At 36.1% G+C, this 19,156-nt stretch overlaps 1 protein-coding gene across 5 annotated transcripts in view; it reads left to right on the top strand.

The window, feature by feature from the left end:
• Window positions 1-19,156, top strand: part of LOC133631130 (hepatoma-derived growth factor-related protein 2-like) — a 55,697-nt gene that overhangs the window by 3,841 nt on the left and 32,700 nt on the right. For 3 of the 5 annotated variants that reach the window (XM_062023208.1, XM_062023207.1, XM_062023209.1), the window contains 16 exons: window positions 536-604; window positions 678-746; window positions 3,942-4,007; window positions 4,120-4,164; window positions 4,241-4,312; window positions 4,388-4,441; window positions 4,525-4,593; window positions 7,191-7,259; window positions 7,354-7,425; window positions 7,507-7,563; window positions 9,584-9,643; window positions 11,879-11,944; window positions 15,911-15,982; window positions 16,062-16,118; window positions 16,338-16,397; window positions 18,445-18,510. In XM_062023208.1, the coding sequence (XP_061879192.1) occupies window positions 536-604; window positions 678-746; window positions 3,942-4,007; window positions 4,120-4,164; window positions 4,241-4,312; window positions 4,388-4,441; window positions 4,525-4,593; window positions 7,191-7,259; window positions 7,354-7,425; window positions 7,507-7,563; window positions 9,584-9,643; window positions 11,879-11,944; window positions 15,911-15,982; window positions 16,062-16,118; window positions 16,338-16,397; window positions 18,445-18,510 (1,023 nt within the window). The remainder of the gene's footprint in view (window positions 1-535; window positions 605-677; window positions 747-3,941; window positions 4,008-4,119; window positions 4,165-4,240; window positions 4,313-4,387; window positions 4,442-4,524; window positions 4,594-7,190; window positions 7,260-7,353; window positions 7,426-7,506; window positions 7,564-9,583; window positions 9,644-11,878; window positions 11,945-15,910; window positions 15,983-16,061; window positions 16,119-16,337; window positions 16,398-18,444; window positions 18,511-19,156) is intronic. The other 2 variants (XM_062023210.1, XM_062023211.1) reach the window with 2 other exon arrangements.

Below are 19,156 nucleotides of genomic sequence, written 5' to 3'. Positions count from 1 at the left end.
TATTATTTTGTAGTTTATTGTCAAAATATACACTCCCATTGTCCACTTAAATATTTCCAAGATATTTCTTTATTCTTAGACAACGGATTCCCTTCCGTGATTGGTCATTTCTATGGACACAGAAATGACGTCACCTAAAATTGCGTTTACGGCACATAGTAATGTCGTAATTCAGCTCTGAGTGTGACACTTAAGATTCAGTCCTACACTTCGCTGAAAGTGTGAGTAAGACGCTTGATAACTAACTTTTAAGTGCAGCTTTCAGCGAATAATTTATTTACTCTTAAGTCAACTCTCAGCAGACTTCTTAGGAGTAATTCTAAGAAGCTTGATAAGTACGGCCCCAGGTTCTTCATCACGTACAACGTTAATCCTCCTCCATTCTTGTTAGTTGTGTTGATGTATTTTAGTTAATATTCTTCGAGATCAAAATATGTTCCTTTTTTAATATCGATCCATGTTTCTGAGATAGTAATCACTTTAAAGGGTTTGTTGTATTGCTCCTTGTAAATATTATTCTCTTAATGTATTCTAGGAAAAAGGAGGCATGTTTAAGGGAAGGTTCAAGAAGACGCCTAAATCGTCCAAGGAAGCGCAACCACAAGTTTGTTGTGATCTTTTTTTTGCACAGTCAGCATTCTTCTTCATATATTAACAATACAATTCTTTTCTTTTAGGTGACGCTCTTGCAGCAAAATCAAGAAATTTCAACTAGTAACGACAGCTTACATGGCAAATCTTCCAGGGTGAGCGCACACATACACATACACTTACACACACACACACACACACACACACACACACACACACACACACACACACACACACATACTGGTTATCATTTGGAATGGGTACCAAATTTTTGATCATCACTTGTGGGGACCACCCTTTCTACAGGTTGTGGAGGCATAAAAAAAAAAGGTAAAATGGCCACTGCTCAGTTAGCTCATACACGTCTTTAAATCTCTGGATTGATGAAGTAATGTGCTGATCATTCTTACTGGGGACCCTGGGGAAAAAGAGTTAATATGGTTCATGGGGACCAAATTTAAATAATTTTGCATAATTCACACAAATTTGTACGTGACTACTGAGGACCAAGTTTCAAATTAAATATGACATGATCCTCAGAATATAGCACTACTACCACTTAAATGTTAAAGCAAATCCTGCATCTTCGGTGACATTACTGAAAACTGCTATTTAGCAGTAATGAAGTTGTCTGCAACTCCAACTAGCATATATAGAAGGATGGAACATTCTGAATGTGAATCATACTTTTAAGGTAATAATAATCATGCTGTATGAAAATGTCATCCTAAGGAACACTAAACCAGATTTTGTTTTTGGAAAAATATATTAGTTTTAACTAAGGATGGATACCATACACATTTACAGTACTATTAATGCCAGGATTACAAATGTTTCACTTATCAAGAAAATTAATTTTCTCTTTTACCGATATTTGAAACACAGAAACAAAGTAACTCAAATTTCCCTGTTGTGGGATCAATAAAGGATGATCTTATCTTACCTTAAACCACAGAAATAAAATACAAAATCATTTAAACTTTTATTTTTACTTTTTATTTTTAACAACATTGAACATAAAGAACATTAAAAACGGTTCTACTTAACCAGTCTTGCTGATTATCTCTTAATGTACTATTTTACCTGCAATCTCCTTTTGTAGGCCGTAATGCGGTTGTACACATAGAACTTCAATGCTGCTGTGAAAATGTCTCACACTCCAACTAACCAGTAAACATGTTTTATGGGCCAAAGCTTAAAAATCACTTAGGCATCTTCAGAATGGATCTGACTATCATTTAAAAAGGTTTCCCTTTAGCGGACCTGTTTTTTTGTCCCCATACCGTCAGAGGTCCCCTAAAGGTGACTGTGTAAACCAGGGGTCACCAACGCGGTGCCCGCGGGCACCAGGTAGCCCGTAAGGACCAGATGAGTAGCCCGCTGGCCTGTTCTAAAAATAGCTCAAATAGCAGCACTTACCAGTGAGCTGCCTCTATTTTTTAAATTGTATTTATTTACTAGCAAGCTGGTCTCGCTTTGCCCGACATTTTTAATTCTAAGAGAGACAAAACTCAAATAGAATTTGAAAATCCAAGAAAATATTTTAAAGACTTGGTCTTCACTTGTTTAAATAAATTCATTATTTTTTTTACGTTGTTCTTATAACTTTCAGAAAGACAATTTTAGAGAAAAAATACAACCTTAAAAATGATTTTAAGATTTTTAAACACGTATACCTTTTTACCTTTTAAATTCCTTCCTCTTCTTTCCTGACAATTTAAACCAATGTTCAAGTAAATTAATTTTTTATTGTAAAGAATAATAAATACATTTTAATTTAATTCTTCATTTTAGCTTCTGTTTTTTCGACAAAGAATATTTGTAAAATATTTCTTCAAACTTATTATGATTAAAATTCAAAAAAAATTATTCTGGCAAATCTAGAAAATCTGTAGAATCAAATTTAAATCTTATTTCAAAGTCTTTTGAATTTCTTAGAAAAAATTTTGTTCTGGAAAATCTAGAAGAAATAATGATTTGTCTTTGTTAGAAATATAGCTTGGTCCAATTTGTTATATATTCTAACAAAGTGCAGATTGGATTTTAACCTATTTAAAACATGTCATCAAAATTCTAAAATTAATCTTAATCAGGAAAAATTACTAATGATGTTCCATAAATTATTTTTTAAATTTTTTTCAAAAAGATTCGAATTAGCTAGTTTTTCTCTTCTTTTTTTCGGTTGAATTTTGAATTTTAAGGAGTCGAAATTGAAGATAGACTATGTTTCAAAATGTAACTGTCATTTTTTTGTGTTTTCTCCTCTTTTAAACCATTCAATTAAGTGTAAATATCATTAATTATTAATAATAACATAGAGTTAAAGGTAAATTGAGCAAATTGGCTATTTCTGGCAATTTATTTAAGTGTGTATCAAACTGGTAGCCTTTCGCATTAATCAGTACCCAAGAAGTAGCTCTTGGTTTCAAAAAGGTTGGTGACCCCTGGTGTAAACAGAGCGATGTCCCCATTAAGTTTTGATTGATTGATTGATTGAGACTTTTATTAGTAGGTTGCACAGTGAAGTACATATTCCGTACAATTGACCACTAAATGGTAACACTCGAATAAGTTTTTCAACTTGTTTAAGTCGGGGTCCACTTAAATTGATTCATGATACAGATATATACTATCAGATATATACTATCATCATAATACAGTCTTCACACAAGATAATCACATTGAATTATTTACATTATTTACAATCCGGGGTGTGGGGGGGGGGGTTAGGTTCAGTTGTTATCATCAGTCATCAACAATTGAGAACAGAGAAATGGATATTGGAACAGTGTAGGTCTGACTTGGTAGGATATGTACAGCAAGTAAGAGAGAGAGAGAGAGAGCGAGAGAGAGAGAGATCAGAAGGCATAAGAAAAAGTATCTGCATTTGATTGTGTACGAGTGAGGCTACTCCCATTGGCTGACTTTGACAAAAGTTTATAAGTTAGAAAGCATTTTAAAAAGTGTGCGTTTGTCTCACATTACGATTGTGAAGGATAGGCAAAATACCCCAAAAAGTACAATTCCCCTTTAAAGCATGGTAGTTAAAGTCCTTTAGGTAATGCCACAAGCTAATGAAGGATGATAGCATGATGCCTTACTGGCCAGGGCAATAGCGAATGGCAGAGTCTGTTTGTCATACAACTTCATAAATAAAATATATGAAAAATCATCCATATTTAGAAATAAAATGGAGAGTTAGTGTGAATGTAACTTACATATTATTACACACATACATGAGCTTTATTTATAATGCATCAGACCCGCCATACATCATAATGTACGTTACACACAATTTAAAAAAAAAGATTAATAAAGTAAACATCATGAGTTTGTTGTTTGCTTTACAGTATCGTGAAAAGGAGAAGTTAGAAGGCTCCAAAGAAAACCTTGCAGAGAAACACAAATCCAAACAGGTGACTTGTTGGGAGGCAGAAGGTTCTAGAATCATGAGTGAATATTCCTTGCCAATAAAATTACCAAATGTGAAAGACATAAACATATAAAATGAGTCGTGTGTGCTTTCAGAGTGGCTTCAGTGCTTTGATGAACACCTTCTCCTTCGACAACCAGGTGCGCTCATGTCCGCCATTTGCTGTTATTGCAAATATCTCCTGCAAGAAGAATGGTTAACATTGTGTGTGTTTAGGGGAAGGACAATACAGACGCTGATGTAGAGGAGACATTGGACAACGCAGAGAACCAGGCCAGCTACAAACAGGTTCTACCACCTTCTCTATGCGACTTTTCAGGAAGTCCCAGCTGACATTGACTCTTTTCTTCTGTTCATTTTCAGAGCAAACTAGCAGGAGCGATGGCCAAACTGAATCCATTTAAAAATGAAAACAAAGTAAGCAGTCACTTTGCAGTGATGTCATTGTTTTAATTAGATACTACTGTATATTTACTGTGTCTCAATATTGTGTCCATGAGGAGAAGCAGAGTGACTCCAGCGATGAGGACACGCCCGCGAGCAGTGACAAGACATCCTCTCACAAACAGGTGCTGAAACTTTTCCCAAAGGTGTAAAAGTCTGTTTTAGTCGGATTACATAAAAGACATGAGCTCAAATAGTTCTGTGTCCTTACCCTCCTCAGGGCTCTTTGGTAGCGGACATGTCCAAACTGAAGCACTTCTGCCCTGCAAATTAAATAACTTTGCTGTTTGCTGCTTTTTGATGACAGTCATAATGGTGTTAGAGAAATCATGAACTTGTTGCTTGGACACTTTTACCACCTTTTTTTTCTTAAACGCAACTCTGACTGTTTTACAAATAATTTTAGGACATTGTAGACTTTTAGGACAATTTTAAGACATGTTTTTGGTCCTAGGCACAACCCTGACCGTTGTATAGGACAATTTCAGGACATTTTGTTTCTTAAGCGCAATCCTGACTGTGCTTTAGGATAATTTAACTGTTTTTGGATATTAACACAATCCAATCCAATCCACTTTATTTATATAGCACATTTACACAACAAGAATGTTTCCAAAGTGCTGCACAGCCATGTTAAAAACAATATTAAAAACGATATTAAAAACAATATTAAAAACAATATTATGCTACACCAATGACTGAATAAAAACAAAGAATAAATGAATAGAAAACCAATACAGAGACAATATAAAAAATAAGTATGATTAAAAACGATTTTAAAGGGTAAAACCAATTAAAACAGTAAAATAGACATCAAAATTTATTAAAAAAAACACACAGGACAACAGAGGACAGAAGACCACACAACTCACGTAGTGTTAAAAGCCAAAGAGTAAAAGTGGGTCTTAAGACGAGACTTAAAACACTCCACTGTGGGAGCAGTTTGAACATGGAGGGGCAGAGTGTTCCAGAGTTTAGGGCCGACCACAGAGAAGGCCCTGTCTCCCCTGGTTTTAAGTCTCGTCCTGGGCACCACGAGCTGGAGCTGGCTCTCGGACCTCAGAGCGCGCGCAGGAGTGTAAATTTGGATGAGGTCTGAGATATACTGAGGTGCCAGTCCATGTAAAGCTTTAAAAACAAACAGCAAGGATTTAAAATCAATTCTAAAATGAACAGGAAGCCAGTGCAAACTCCGAAGAATTGGGGTTATATGCTCACGTTTCCTGGCCCCTGTTAAAAGTCGTGCTGCCGCGTTCTGGACTAACTGCAACCGGGAGAGAGCTTTTTGGCTAATGCCAGCATAAAGTGCATTGCAGTAGTCCAGGCCACTTGAAATAAAAGCATGCACGACTTGTTCAAAAAGGTTAAAAGATAAAAATGGTTTTACCTTTGCTAAAAGACGAAGATGATAAAAACACCATTTTAAAACGCCTTTGACTTGTTTGTCAAATTAAAATGGCTGTCTATAGTGACGCCAAGGCTGGTGACTTTGGGACGCACATGATTTTGCAATGGTCCCAAGTCAGTGAGGGCCGGACCAAAAACTGAAATTTCCGTTTTTCCCTCATTCATTATTAAAAAATTCTGGGCTAACCAAGCCTTGACATCACATAGACCAGGGGTCGGCAACCCGCGGCTCTAGAGCCGCATGCGGCTCTTTAGCGCCGCCCTAGTGGCTCTCTGGAGCTTTTTCAAAAATGTATGAAAAATGGAAAAAGACGACGGAAAAAAAAAAATTTTTGGTTTTAATATGGTTTCTGTAGGAGGACAAACATGACACAAACCTCCCTAATTGTTATAAATCACACTGTTTATATTAAACATGCTTCACTGATTCGAGTATTTGGTGAGCGCCGTTTTGTCCTACTAATTTTGGCGGTCCTTGAGCTCACCGTATAGTTTGTTTACAAGTATAACTTTCTCCGACTTTCTAGGACATGTTTTATGCCACTTCTTTTTCTGTCTCATTTTGTCCACCAGACTTTTAACGTTGTGCGTGAATGCACAAAGGTGAGTTTTGTTGATGTTATTGACTTGTGTGGAGTGCTAATCTGACATATTTGGTCACTGCATGACTGCAAGCTAATCGATGCTAACATGCTATTTAGGCTAGCTATATGTACATATTGCATCATTATGCCTCATCTGTAGGTATGTTTGAGCTCATTTAGTTTCCTTTAAGTCCTCTTAATTCAATTTATATCTCATGACACACTATCTGTATGTAATATGGCATTTCATTTTTTGCGGCTCCAGACAGATTGGTTTTTTGTGATTTTGGTCCAATATGGCTCTTTTAACATTTTGGGTTGCTGACCCCTGACATAGACAGTTGAGAAGGGGTGTCAGGGGGCCGTGGCCTTTTGAAATTGGCATATACATTTGGCAGTCATCTCTGACATTAACACAACCCTAACTTTGTTTTACAGCAATATCAGGACATTTTGGACAGTTTTAAGACATTCTATAGCCATGAGCACAACCCTGACTGCTTAAGGAAAATGTCAATACATTTTTGGTGGCCCAATTATGCAAAACCCACTTTCCTTACCTATTACTGCCTGTTTTTGTGTATTTGGGATCCCATAAGTCCCAAAAATTTAAAATCAAACCATGGAGAAATGGCGGAGATATTTCTAAAAACAATTTTGTTTTCTTCCAAACGAGCCAAATTTCAGGCTGTGATGTATTTTGCCTTAGTTAAGCCAATTCTTTTTTTTAGGTGACGCCCTTGCAGCAAAATCAAGACGTTTCAGCTAGTAACGACAGCTTGGACGGCAAATCTTCCAAGGTCAGCGCACGCATACACACAAACACACACTTGCGCAGTTAGCTTGCTCACGTTAACCTGTGAAGCTAATATCCAATATTGTCGTCATCCGCAGGACAAATCAAGCGTGTTGGGTGCGATTTTTAAACGACCTTACAAAAAGGGACACGGCCGCAGGCCCTCGCAGGTGACGCGACCCAGAAATCACAATTTGATTTACAGTGTGTGTACGGTTCTAAAAGTAATGTATCATATTTTGTTTTCTCAGGATCTTCTGGATATTGATTTTTCTGCTAGCAACAACAATGACAATGAGAGCACCAAGGTGAGCAGTGAATGTACAAATTAAAACCTGAGCACACCTCAAAGTATTCTTTGATTAAATATGTATTATTCTTGCAATAAATACAAATAGCTATACTCTCTGAAGTGTAGTTGTATCCCAAAAAATGTCAAATCTGTAGTTAACATCAGTAGTTCAAGCTAGGGCTGGGGGATATATCGAATATACTCGATATATCGCGGGTTTGTCTCTGTGCGATATAGAAAATGACTATATCGTGATATTCGAGTTTACGTTCTCACTCAGTTGCTTTTAGCTGCGGGCGTTACACTTCAGGCTCTTCTCACTCTTTCTTGTGTCTCCTTCTCACAGGGATAAAACAAGCGCACTTTCTTACATACGTCACATTCTGTCATGCGCCCTCGCGGAGCAGAGAGGTAGAGACATGGGTAACATTAGCTGTGGTGCTAGCGGTGTGGCGCGGGTGGTAATACGAGAGAGAGAAGGTGCGAATCTGGTAACAAATGAAGGAAGAATGAATTCCCAAGAAAAACAGCACAGGGTCCATCGTCTGCCGGTGGTTTGGCTTCAAGCGGGAAGATGTTGAACAAGTATGCGGCAAAAGCGTTGCTGCAAAAAGTAGCATTACTGCTAATTTGTAGCATGACTTGAAAAGTCACCCGCTGGAGAATGAAGAGTGCTTACTCCGCATGTCAACATCTCCGTTCGGTGCCACACCAACAAAATGCCGAGGCAACCATTTCCACATCAACACCGTATGAAACAAATAGTCAACAACAGAAGGAGATAACTTCCGCAGGAACCTACCACATAGCGAAGGAGATTTCTTATTATGCAGCTCATTTTTATTTGACAGTTATTGAAATATCTTGTGTGACATCACGCACAAAAGTGCACTTTATTTGTTTTTAATTAGGGATGTCCGATAATGGCTTTTTGCCGATACCCGATATTCCGATATTGTCCAACTCTTTAATTACCGATACCGATATCAACCGATACCGATATCAACCGATATATGCAGTCGTGGAATTAACACATTATTATGCCTAATTTGGACAACCAGGTATGGTGAAGATAAGGTACTTTTTAAAAAAATTAGTAAAATAAGATAAATAAATTAAAAACATTTTCTTGAATAAAAAAGAAAGTACAACAATATAAAAACAGTTACATAGAAAATGAGTAAAATTAACTGTTAAAGGTTAGTACTATTAGTGGACCAGCAGCACGCACAATCATGTGTGCTTACGGACTGTATCCCTTGCAGACTGTATTGATATATATTGATATATAATGTAGGAACCAGAATATTAATAACAGAAAGAAACAACCCTTTTGTGTGAATGAGTGTAAATGGGGGAGGGAGTTTTTTTGGGTTGGTGCACTAATTGTAAGTGTATCTTGTGTTTTTTATGTTGATTTAATTAAAAAAAAACAAACAAAAAAAAAAAAAAAAAAAAAAAACGATACCGATAATAAAAAAACCGATACCAATAATTTCCGATATTACATTTTAACGCATATATCATCTCTATTTTTAATTGTAGTGGCGTTCTGTACAAAAAGTGCACTTTAATTTAGTGTTGTTTTGATATGTCATCTTAGTGACATCATGCACAGAAGTGCACTCATAGCTGGTTTTAAAATGTCTCTCACAATCTTGCACTTTCTGTTTTGAAATGACATGAATGTTTGTGCCACTGCTTAATAACTGTTTAATAAATACACTTTTGGTAAATTGACTTAGTTGTGGTTTCCCTCTCTGCATGAAAGTTTAAAATGAGCATATATTAATTGAGTATGAACAAGAATGTTTTAATGTAGACACATAGAATTATCATACTGCTGTAATTATATGCATCAAGTGTTCATTCAAGGCTAAGGCAAAATATGGAGATATATATATGGTGTATCGTGACATGGTCTAAAAATATTGAGATATTAATAAAAGGCCATATCGCCCAGCCCTAGTTCAAATGTTGTTGGATGTAACTTAGGGACACATCTTCAGCTGAGACTAATGTTTGGTCTTTCCCAGGAGTCAGCAGACGTATTCAAAAAGTCACCAAAGCCTTTAAAAGAAAAGACTACATCTCAAGTAAGTAGCATTAATATTATTATGAATATGTTTCTGGGATTCCTTTAGTCAACTTTGTTTTTAGTTTGGTTTTACAATTTTGGATAAGCTCTTGAACTGACTATTTGTGAACCTGTTTAACAGTTTCAGGAAAATCCAGAACTCTTTTGGTTGTCAATGTTAGCACATGCTATGTTTCGGGACCATTTTAAAACCACTTTTCAAACTTTTTAGCATATTTTGTGGTCGATAACACAATACCTAAACTTTCAAGTTTCAAGACAAATTGACAATGAAAAATATTTTCTGAATTTATTTTTTAAATTTTGGTCATTGACATAACGGACAGTATGTTTACATGCACTAAAGAAAACCAAATTATTGCATGAACTGGTTCCAAATTAGCTTTTTACAACACATGTAAGCGCCTTAATTTGATTGTGTTTGACTTTTTAAAAAACACACCGAAATACGGTTGGAAACCAGTTCTCTCTAGCACAGGGGTCACCAACGCGGTGCCCGCGGGCACCAGGTAGCCCGTAAGGACCAGATGAGTAGCCCGCTGGCCTGTTCTAAAAATAGCTCAAATAGCAGCACTTACCAGTGAGCTGCCTCTATTTTTTAAATTGTATTTATTTACTAGCAAGCTGGTCTCGCTTTGCCCAACATTTTTAATTCTAAGAGAGACAAAACTCAAATAGAATTTGAAAATCCAAGAAAATATTTTAAAGACTTGGTCTTCACTTGTTTAAATAAATTCATAATTTTTTTTACTTTGCTTCTTATAACTTTCAGAAAGACAATTTTAGAGAAAAAATACAACCTTAAAAATGATTTTAGGATTTTTAAACACATATACCTTTTTACCTTTTAAATTCCTTCCTCTTCTTTCCTGACAATTTAAATCAATGTTCAAGTAAATCTATTTTTTTTATTGTAAAGAATAACAAATAAATTTTAATTTAATTCTTCATTTTAGCTTCTGTTTTTTCGACAAAGAATATTTCTTCAAACTTATTATGATTAAAATTCAAAAACATTATTCTGGCAAATCTAGAAAATCTGTAGAATCAAATTTAAATCTTATTCAAGGTCTTTTTAATTTCTTTTAAAAATTTTGTTCTGGAAAATCTAGAAGAAATAATGATTTGTCTTTGTTAGAAATACAGCTTGGTCCAATTTGTTATATATTCTAACAAAGTGTAGATTGGATTTTAACCTATTTAAAACATGTCATCAAAATTGTAAAATTAATCTTAATCAGGAAAAATTACTAATGATGTTCCACAAATTCTTTTTTTAAGTTTTTCTCTTCTTTTTTTCGGTTGAATTTTGAATTTTAAAGAGTCGAAATTGAAGATAAACTATGTTTCAAAATTTAATTGTCATTTTTTTTCGTGTTTTCTTCTCTTTTAAACCGTTCAATTAAGTGTAAATATAATTAATTATTAATAATAACATAGAGTTAAAGGTAAATTGAGCAAATTGGCTATTTCTGGCAATTTATTTAAGTGTGTATCAAACTGGTAGCCCTTCGCATTAATCACTACCCAAGAAGTAGCTCTTGTTTTCAAAAAGGTTGGTGACCCCTGATCTAGCATGTCCTGAGCTACTGTGTCTGTGTGGGACTAACAATACATAATACAAATTATATGTGTGTTTTGTTAGTCAGTGTTAAGCAGACAACAATAATAAACAGCGATAGATGACATGAGGTATCTCTGCCTTGATCACATTAATTCAAAACATTCACAAGCAGCATTGTTATCTAATTAAACGTTCATGTAGATGCCATTGACATGTAAACCACCTGTTAAAAATAATTCACGCCGTAGTTTGTAGTTACAGTAAATAGTCAAAGCAATCCAATACTGTTTATATGTCTCTGATGGTAATAATAACCACACGTGTCGCTTAAACACATTAAAACATTACTAACAGCAAACAGCAGTGAAATAATGTAGTCATTTGTTAAATCAGGACATTCTGCTATTGACCACTACTATCTCTATCTTATTAGCATTTAGCATTCCTTTACTTATATTCCTATGTAGCTAAAGGAGCTGAAATGACCACAATCGCCCCCTAGCGTACGCAAGGCTCATATTGTATGGCCAACAGTTGAATTATAGTTAGAGCATATAAACCGGGACTTCCCAAACACGTGTGAAAATAGAAGAAACCATGGAAATGTACTTTTTTACTTTTTAGCGCAGCTGCATTTGAACTTAAACGCCGCACCTTCTTGTGTTTCAGGACAATTTGACAGTGGACAATGAAGTATCTGCCAACGGCGTCAGTCTTACAGAGAAGACAGCAAAGGTAAGCTTGCCCTTACATACGCTTGGAGCTGCACAATTCTGTCGATTCAAGATTTTCTTGCTTAGAATTGAGTTTACGATTCTCACACCTTTTTTGGATGTTTGTTTAGAGGGCTTTATGGGTGCAATAGAGTACTCTCATTAGCTGCATTGATAGCCATTTATTACAAATTAGAATGCATTAATAAAAAAAAACATGTGTTCTTGTCTTAGATACTGTTGGGATTGCAGCGTTTCCCATAAACTGCCACGGTGGGGGCGTGGCTATGGGCGTGGTCACCATGACATCATCGAGTAATTTGCATCATTTACTACAATGATATGATTTTCTCTAAAAAGGCTAAAAAAATGTATACTTACTAATTAAAAATAACAGTTTTGTTTTAAACGTCCATCCATCCATCCATTTTACAATATAATTACAACACTTTATGTAAATATTTATATACAGATTTGAACAATAAGTTATTCACTGAAATATATTTATTAATTGTGGTTCTGACAAAAAATATATCTTATAAAATATAGAAGCTAAAATGTCTCTTAAAGCTCTGCCCCTTTAATTCGTGCATACTAAATAATTTAACTTTAGCCTACTACTACAACCATATTATTTACCAGCAACATAAAGTGAAACAGAGGCAGAGGTGTCCTGCCACAGTCAGTAACAAATAAACAGAAAACAGTAGTGGTTAAATACAAATAAGGCAACAAGAGAAGTATCCTACACTTCTCTTTTGTAAAGTAAATCTGAACAGCCTATATGAGCATCTACATCAACTATATGATTTGCCTGAGAAGCTGGACAGGACAAAAAAAAAAAAGTTATTTATTTAATTTATTATTTTATTTGTGGCGGACGTAATTCTTTCGTGGCGGGCCGCCACAAATAAATGGATGTGTGGGAAACACTGGATTGTGAATGATAGGCAAAATTACTAAAATGTGCAGTTCCCCTTTAAATGTATTGTGGAGTGTCATTGTCTTTTGACGAAAATGTATTTTAGTTTTAGTCTAATCATAGTCAACAAAATTACAGATTTTAGTCAGCTCTAATTACAGTAAATTTAGTCAAATAAAATATTAAGTATAAAAGATAATGCCTCTTTAAAGTTAATGAGAAAGCACCTTTGTTTAGATTACTTGCAAAGCTTTTGTTGAACACAAAAGTAGCTCGATCTCATGGTCAGGAATGATGTACATAGTCATTCTTTGCTCCACAGTTCAATGCCAATACAAATCTTTCAGGCACTTTTTCTATTTTTTCATGTTACGTCTGGCAAAGCCGATATGTATGCATGTTGTAAAACAGAGTTACGATGCATCATTATTTGTTTATGAGCGCGGGAGAGCCAGAAGCAGCAAATGCTCATATGTGGCGTGGAAAATTTCATCCATTCAGGTTCTACAAAATCAAAACCCAGTGAAGTTGGCACGTTGTCCATCCATCCATCCATCCATCCATTTTCTACCGTTTGTCCCTTTTGGGATTGCGGGGGTTGCTAGAGCCTATCTCAGCTGCATCATAAATAAAAAAAGAATACAATTATTTGCAAACCCTTTTCAACTTATATTCAATTGAACAGACTGCAAAGACAAGATATTTATTGTTCCAACGGAAAAACTTAATTTTTTTTGCAAATAATCATTAACTTAGAATTTAATGGCAGCAACATATTGCAAAAAAGTTGGCACAGGGGCATTTTTACCACTGTATTACATGGCCTTTCCTTTTAACAACACTCAGTAAACGTTTGGGAACTGAGGAGACCAATTTTTGAAGATTTTTTAGTTGGAATTCTTTCGGATTCTTGCTTGATGTACAGCTTAAGTTGTTCAACAGTCCGGGGGTCTCTGTTGTGGTATTTTAGGCTTCATAATGCGCCACACATTTTCAATGGGAGACAGGTCTGGACTACAGGCAGGCCAGTCTAGTACCCGCACTCTTTTACTATGAAGCCATGCTGTCGTAACACGTGGCTTGGCATTGTCTTGCTGAAATAAGCAGGGGCGTCCATGATAACGTTGCTTGGATGGCAACATATGTTGCTCCAAAACCTGTATGTACCTTTCAGCATTAATGGTGCCTTCACAGATGTGTAAGTTACCCATGCCTTGGGCACTAATACAACACCATACTATCACAGATGCTATCCGGATGGTTCTTTTCCTCTTTGTTCCGGAGGACACGACGCCCACAGTTTCCAAAAACAATTTGAAATGTGGACTTGTCAAACCACAGAACACTTTTACACTTTGCATCAGTCCATCTTAGATGAGCTCGGGCCCAGCGAAGCCGGCGGCGTTTCTGGGTGTTGTTGTGAAATGGCTTTGGCTTAGCATAGTAGAGTTTTAACTTGGACTTACAGATATAGCAACGAACTGTAGTTACTGACAGTGGTTTTCTGAAGTGTTCCTAAGCCCGTGTGGTGATATCCTTTACGCACTGATGTCAGTTTTTGATGCAGTACCGCCTGAGGGATGGAAGGTCACGGGCATTCAATGTTGGTTTTCAGCCTCGCTGCTTACGTGCAGGGATTTCTCCAGATTCTCGGAACCTTGTGATGATATTACAGACCGTCGATGGTGAAATCCCTAAATTCCTTGCAAGAGCCCGTTGAGAAATGTTGTTCTTAAACAATTTGCTCACGCATTTGTTGACAAAGTGGTGACCCTCGCCCCATCCTTGTTTGTGAATGACTGAGCATTTCATGGAAGCTTATTTTATACCCAATCATGGCACCTACCTTTTCCCAATTAGGCTGTTCACCTGTGGGATGTTCCAAATAAGTGTTTGATGAGCATTCCTCAACTTTCTCAGTCTTTTTTGCCATCTGTCCAAGCTTTTTTGAAACATGTTGCAGGCATTCAATTCCAAATGAGCTAATATTTTGCAAAAAATAACGTTTTTACAGTTCGAACGTTAAGGACTTTGTCTTTGCAGTCTATTCAATTGAATATAAGTTGAAAAGGATTTGAAAATCATTGTATTCTGTTTTTATTTACGATTTACAGAACGTGCCAACTTCACTGGTTTTGTGTTTTGTACAATTGTGTAGATGTCATAACTCTTGACTCGCCTGCTGATGACATCATAGTGTCAAAAATGAACTGCACATTTGTGTTATTTTTCCTATAATTCACAATCCCAACAGTATCTAAGACAAGAACACATATGTTTTTTTTAATGCATTCTAATTTGTAATTAATGGCTAACAATGCAGCTAATGGGAGTAGTCTATTGCGCCCATAAATCCCTCTAAAGAAACATCCAAAAACCACCAACAATAACTCCATCTACATTTCGTGACCTAAATATTAACCAAGTATTAGCGATATTGTTATTATAAGCGCTAACGCAGACAAACTACTTTTAGTTGCGCATCGATCACAAAGAGCCAACTAGCTGTTTTTTTAAAAGGCTTTATAGGCAGAATAGAGCTACTCCCATCGGCTCCATTGTGAGCTGACTTTGACAAACGTTTATAAGTTAGAGTGATTTTTGAGAGACGATTGTGACGTATTTTGCCTTAGTTACGCCGATTCTTTTTTTAGGTGACGCTCTCGCAGCAAAATCAAGACATTTCAGCTTGCTTATCTGTTTTTTTATCCAGTGCTTTCAGGCTCTTATTTCTACTTTATTTATGTTTCTGTTTTATATAGTGTGTGTCATGATTCATTTCTATTTTAATTTTTTTTATTATATATTCTTACTTTCTATTTTTATTTTTAATACTTTGTAGCACTTTGAGATTTTAACAAATGTAAAGTGCGTAACAAATGCAATTCATTATTATTATTATTATTATTAGTAACGACAGCTTAGATGGCAAATCTTCCAAGGTCAGCGCACGCATGCGCTTGCTCACACACACTTACACACACAATCACGCAGACACACACTTGCGTAGCTAGCTTGCTCACGTTAACCTCTGAAGCTAATATCCAATATTGTCGTCATCCGCAGGACAAATCAAGCGTGTTGGGTGCGATTTTTAAAAGACCTTACAAAAAGGGACACGCCCGCAGGCCCTCGCAGGTGACACGACCTAGAAATCACACTTTAATTTACAGTGGGTACGGTGCTAAAAGTAAAATATCATATTTTGTTTTCTCAGGATCTTCTGGATATTGATTTTTCTGCTAGCAACAACAATGACAATGAGAGCACCAAGGTGAGCAGTGAATGTACAAATTAAAACCTGAGCACACCTCAAAGTATTATTTGATTAAATATGTATTATTTATGCAATAAATATAAATAGCTATCCTCTCTAAAGTGTAGTTGTAACCCAAAGAATGTCAAATCTGTAGTTAATATCAGTAGTTCAAATGTTGTTGGATGTAACTTAGGGACACATCTTCAGCTGAGACTAATGTTTGGTCTTTCCCAGGAGTCAGCAGATGTATTCAAAAAGTCACCAAAGCCTTTAAAAGAAAAGACTAAATCTCAAGTAAGTAGCATTAATATTATTATAAATATGTTTCTGGGATTCCTTTAGTCAACTTTGTTTTTAGTTTGGTTTTACAATTTTGGATAAGCTTTTGAACTGACTATTTGTGAACCTGTTTAACAGTTTCAGGAAAATGTGGTTGTCAATGTTGGCACATGCTATGTTTCGGGACCATTTTAAAACCACTTTTCAAACTTTTTAGCATATTTTGTGGTCGATAATACAATACCTAAACTTTCAAGTTTCAAGACAAATTGACAATGAAAAATATTTTCTGAATTTATTTTCTAAATTTTGGTCATTGACATAACGGACAGTACGTTTACATGCACTAAAGAAAACCAAATTATTGCATGAACTGGTTCCAAATTAGCTTATAATAACACATGTAAGCGCCTTAACTTGATTGTTGTTTTTTTTTTTTAAACACACAGAATGTATACGGTTGGAAACCAGGGGCCGTACTTATCAAGCTTCTTAGAGTGCCGTTTTACACTTAAGTCCTGAGAATTTGCGAAATTTAGTCCTACTCTCAAACTTAAGAATAAAAGCTTTTTATCAACGTTCTTAAGTCTAAGAATCACTCCTACTCTCCACGATATTTAAGAGACCTTCAGAGGTGTCTTAAGTGGTTAGGAGTTGCCAGCAGGGGATGGCACTGAGGCGAGAGAGACGTGTGCGAACGTTCAGGGAACGGAACAATGTTTTGGTTTTTTTTTATGACGAGCAGCTGATCAAACGGTATCGTTTAGACAGAGCGGGTATTATTTTTGTCACAGATTTAATACTTTTCGATTCCATGTTGATTTCTGCATGTGTCTGCAGTGGGCTAGTATATATAGAGCCACCCACACCAGTTTCAAATTAGTTGCCTAATTAATTAATTGGAAAGAAAATGTTATGACAGTAGCGTATGTGTGTGTGTGTGAGGTGAGTGATGTCAGTGAGTGTGTGGGCGATAGAAGAGAGGGAGCGGTAGCGTGAGTGCCGGCGGGGACTAGTTTGTTTTGTATTATTTTGTAGTTTATTGTCAAAATATACACTCCCATTGTCCACTTAAATATTTCCAAGATATTTCTTTATTCTTAGACAAGGGATTCCCTTCCGTGATTGGTCATTTCTATGGACACAGAAATGACGTCACCTAAAATTGCGTTTACGGCACATAGTAATGTCGTAATTCAGCTCTGAGTGTGACACTTAAGATTCAGTCCTACACTTCGCTGAAAGTGTGAGTAAGACGCTTGATAACTAACTTTTAAGTGCAGCTTTTAGCGAATCATTTATTTACTCTTATGTCAACTCTTAGCAGACTTCTTAGGAGTAAGTCTGAGAAGCTTGATAAGTACGGCCCCAGTTCTCTCTAGCATGTCCTGAGCTACTGTGTCTGTGTGGGACTAACAATACATAATACAAATGATGTGTGTTTTGTTAGTCAGTGATAAGCAGACAACAATAATAAACAGCGATAGATGACATGAGGTATCTCTGCCTTGATCACATTAATTCAAAACATTCACAAGCAGCATTGTTATCTAATTAAATGTTCATGTCGAACAATTTAGATGCCGTTGACATGTAAACCACCAATAAAAATAATTCACTCCGTAGTTTGTATTTACAGTAAATAGTCAAAGCAATCCAATACTGTTTATATGTCTCTGATGGTAATAATAAACACATTAAAACATTACTAACAGCAAACAGCAGTGGAATAATCATTTGTTAAATCAGGACATTCTGCTATTGACCGCTACTATCTCTATCTTATTAGCATTTAGCATTCTTTTCCTTTACTTACATTTCTACGTAGCTAAAGGAGCTGATATGACCACAATCGCCCCCTAGCGTACGCAAGGCACATATTGTATGGCCAACAGTTGAATTATAGTTAGAGCATATAAACCGGGACTTCCCAAACACGTGTGAAAATAGAAGAAACCAGATTAGTTCAGAAATGATACTAATTTAGTGCATGGAGAAGTAGTTTTTTACTTTGTAGCACAGCTGCATTTGAACTTAAACGCCGCACCTTCTTGTGTTTTAGGACAATTTGACAGTGGACAATGAAGTATCTGCCAACAGCGTCAGTCTTACAGAGAAGACAGCAAAGGTAAGCTTGCCCTTACATACGCTTGGAGCTGCACAATTCTGTCGATTCAAGACTTTCTTGCTTAGAATTGAGTTTACGATTCTCACACCTGTCAGCCTTCTTATTTTTTTCTGGGAAATTAAATTTTTCTATCCTTCTTTTCTAACGTCCACCTGCTTTCAGGGTATCCGTGGGGTCTTAAAAAGTCTTAAATCCAACAATTTCAACTTAAGGACTTAAAATGTCTCAAATTGACCTACAATCTCATAAAAGGTCTTAAAATATCTATTAATATTACTTGTATCTAAAATTTGCATAAACTTCAGTCTTGCTTTTAACATGTTTCGATTTTTGAGGACGCTATAATGTAACTACAAAATGGAACTAAAGTAGGCTACCTGTGCTGCCCGTTCGGAAATGATCGCACACCATCAGCTACGGTGCTGTGCGCCTGCAGCTGTATGTTGTTTTGACTTAGCATAGCACTAGAGAAAACGTAACGAAATTCCACAGCAGCGCCGAATTACTTGCATAAGATGGGTAAGTACAAGTTCAACTTTAAATTCCGGGCCTCCAATTTTCCTTCATGTCTTTTGTACTTTCTTGCCAGCCATGACTAGCGAGGCTCTGTCGATATCCACTCAGATAAACAAAGATTGTAGATGAC

Source organism: Entelurus aequoreus, linkage group LG16 (genome assembly GCF_033978785.1).
Source record: "Entelurus aequoreus isolate RoL-2023_Sb linkage group LG16, RoL_Eaeq_v1.1, whole genome shotgun sequence".
Lineage (NCBI taxonomy): Eukaryota > Metazoa > Chordata > Actinopteri > Syngnathiformes > Syngnathidae > Entelurus > Entelurus aequoreus.
Note: the sequence above shows the minus strand (reverse complement) of the source record. Positions and strands in the feature narration are given on the sequence as shown.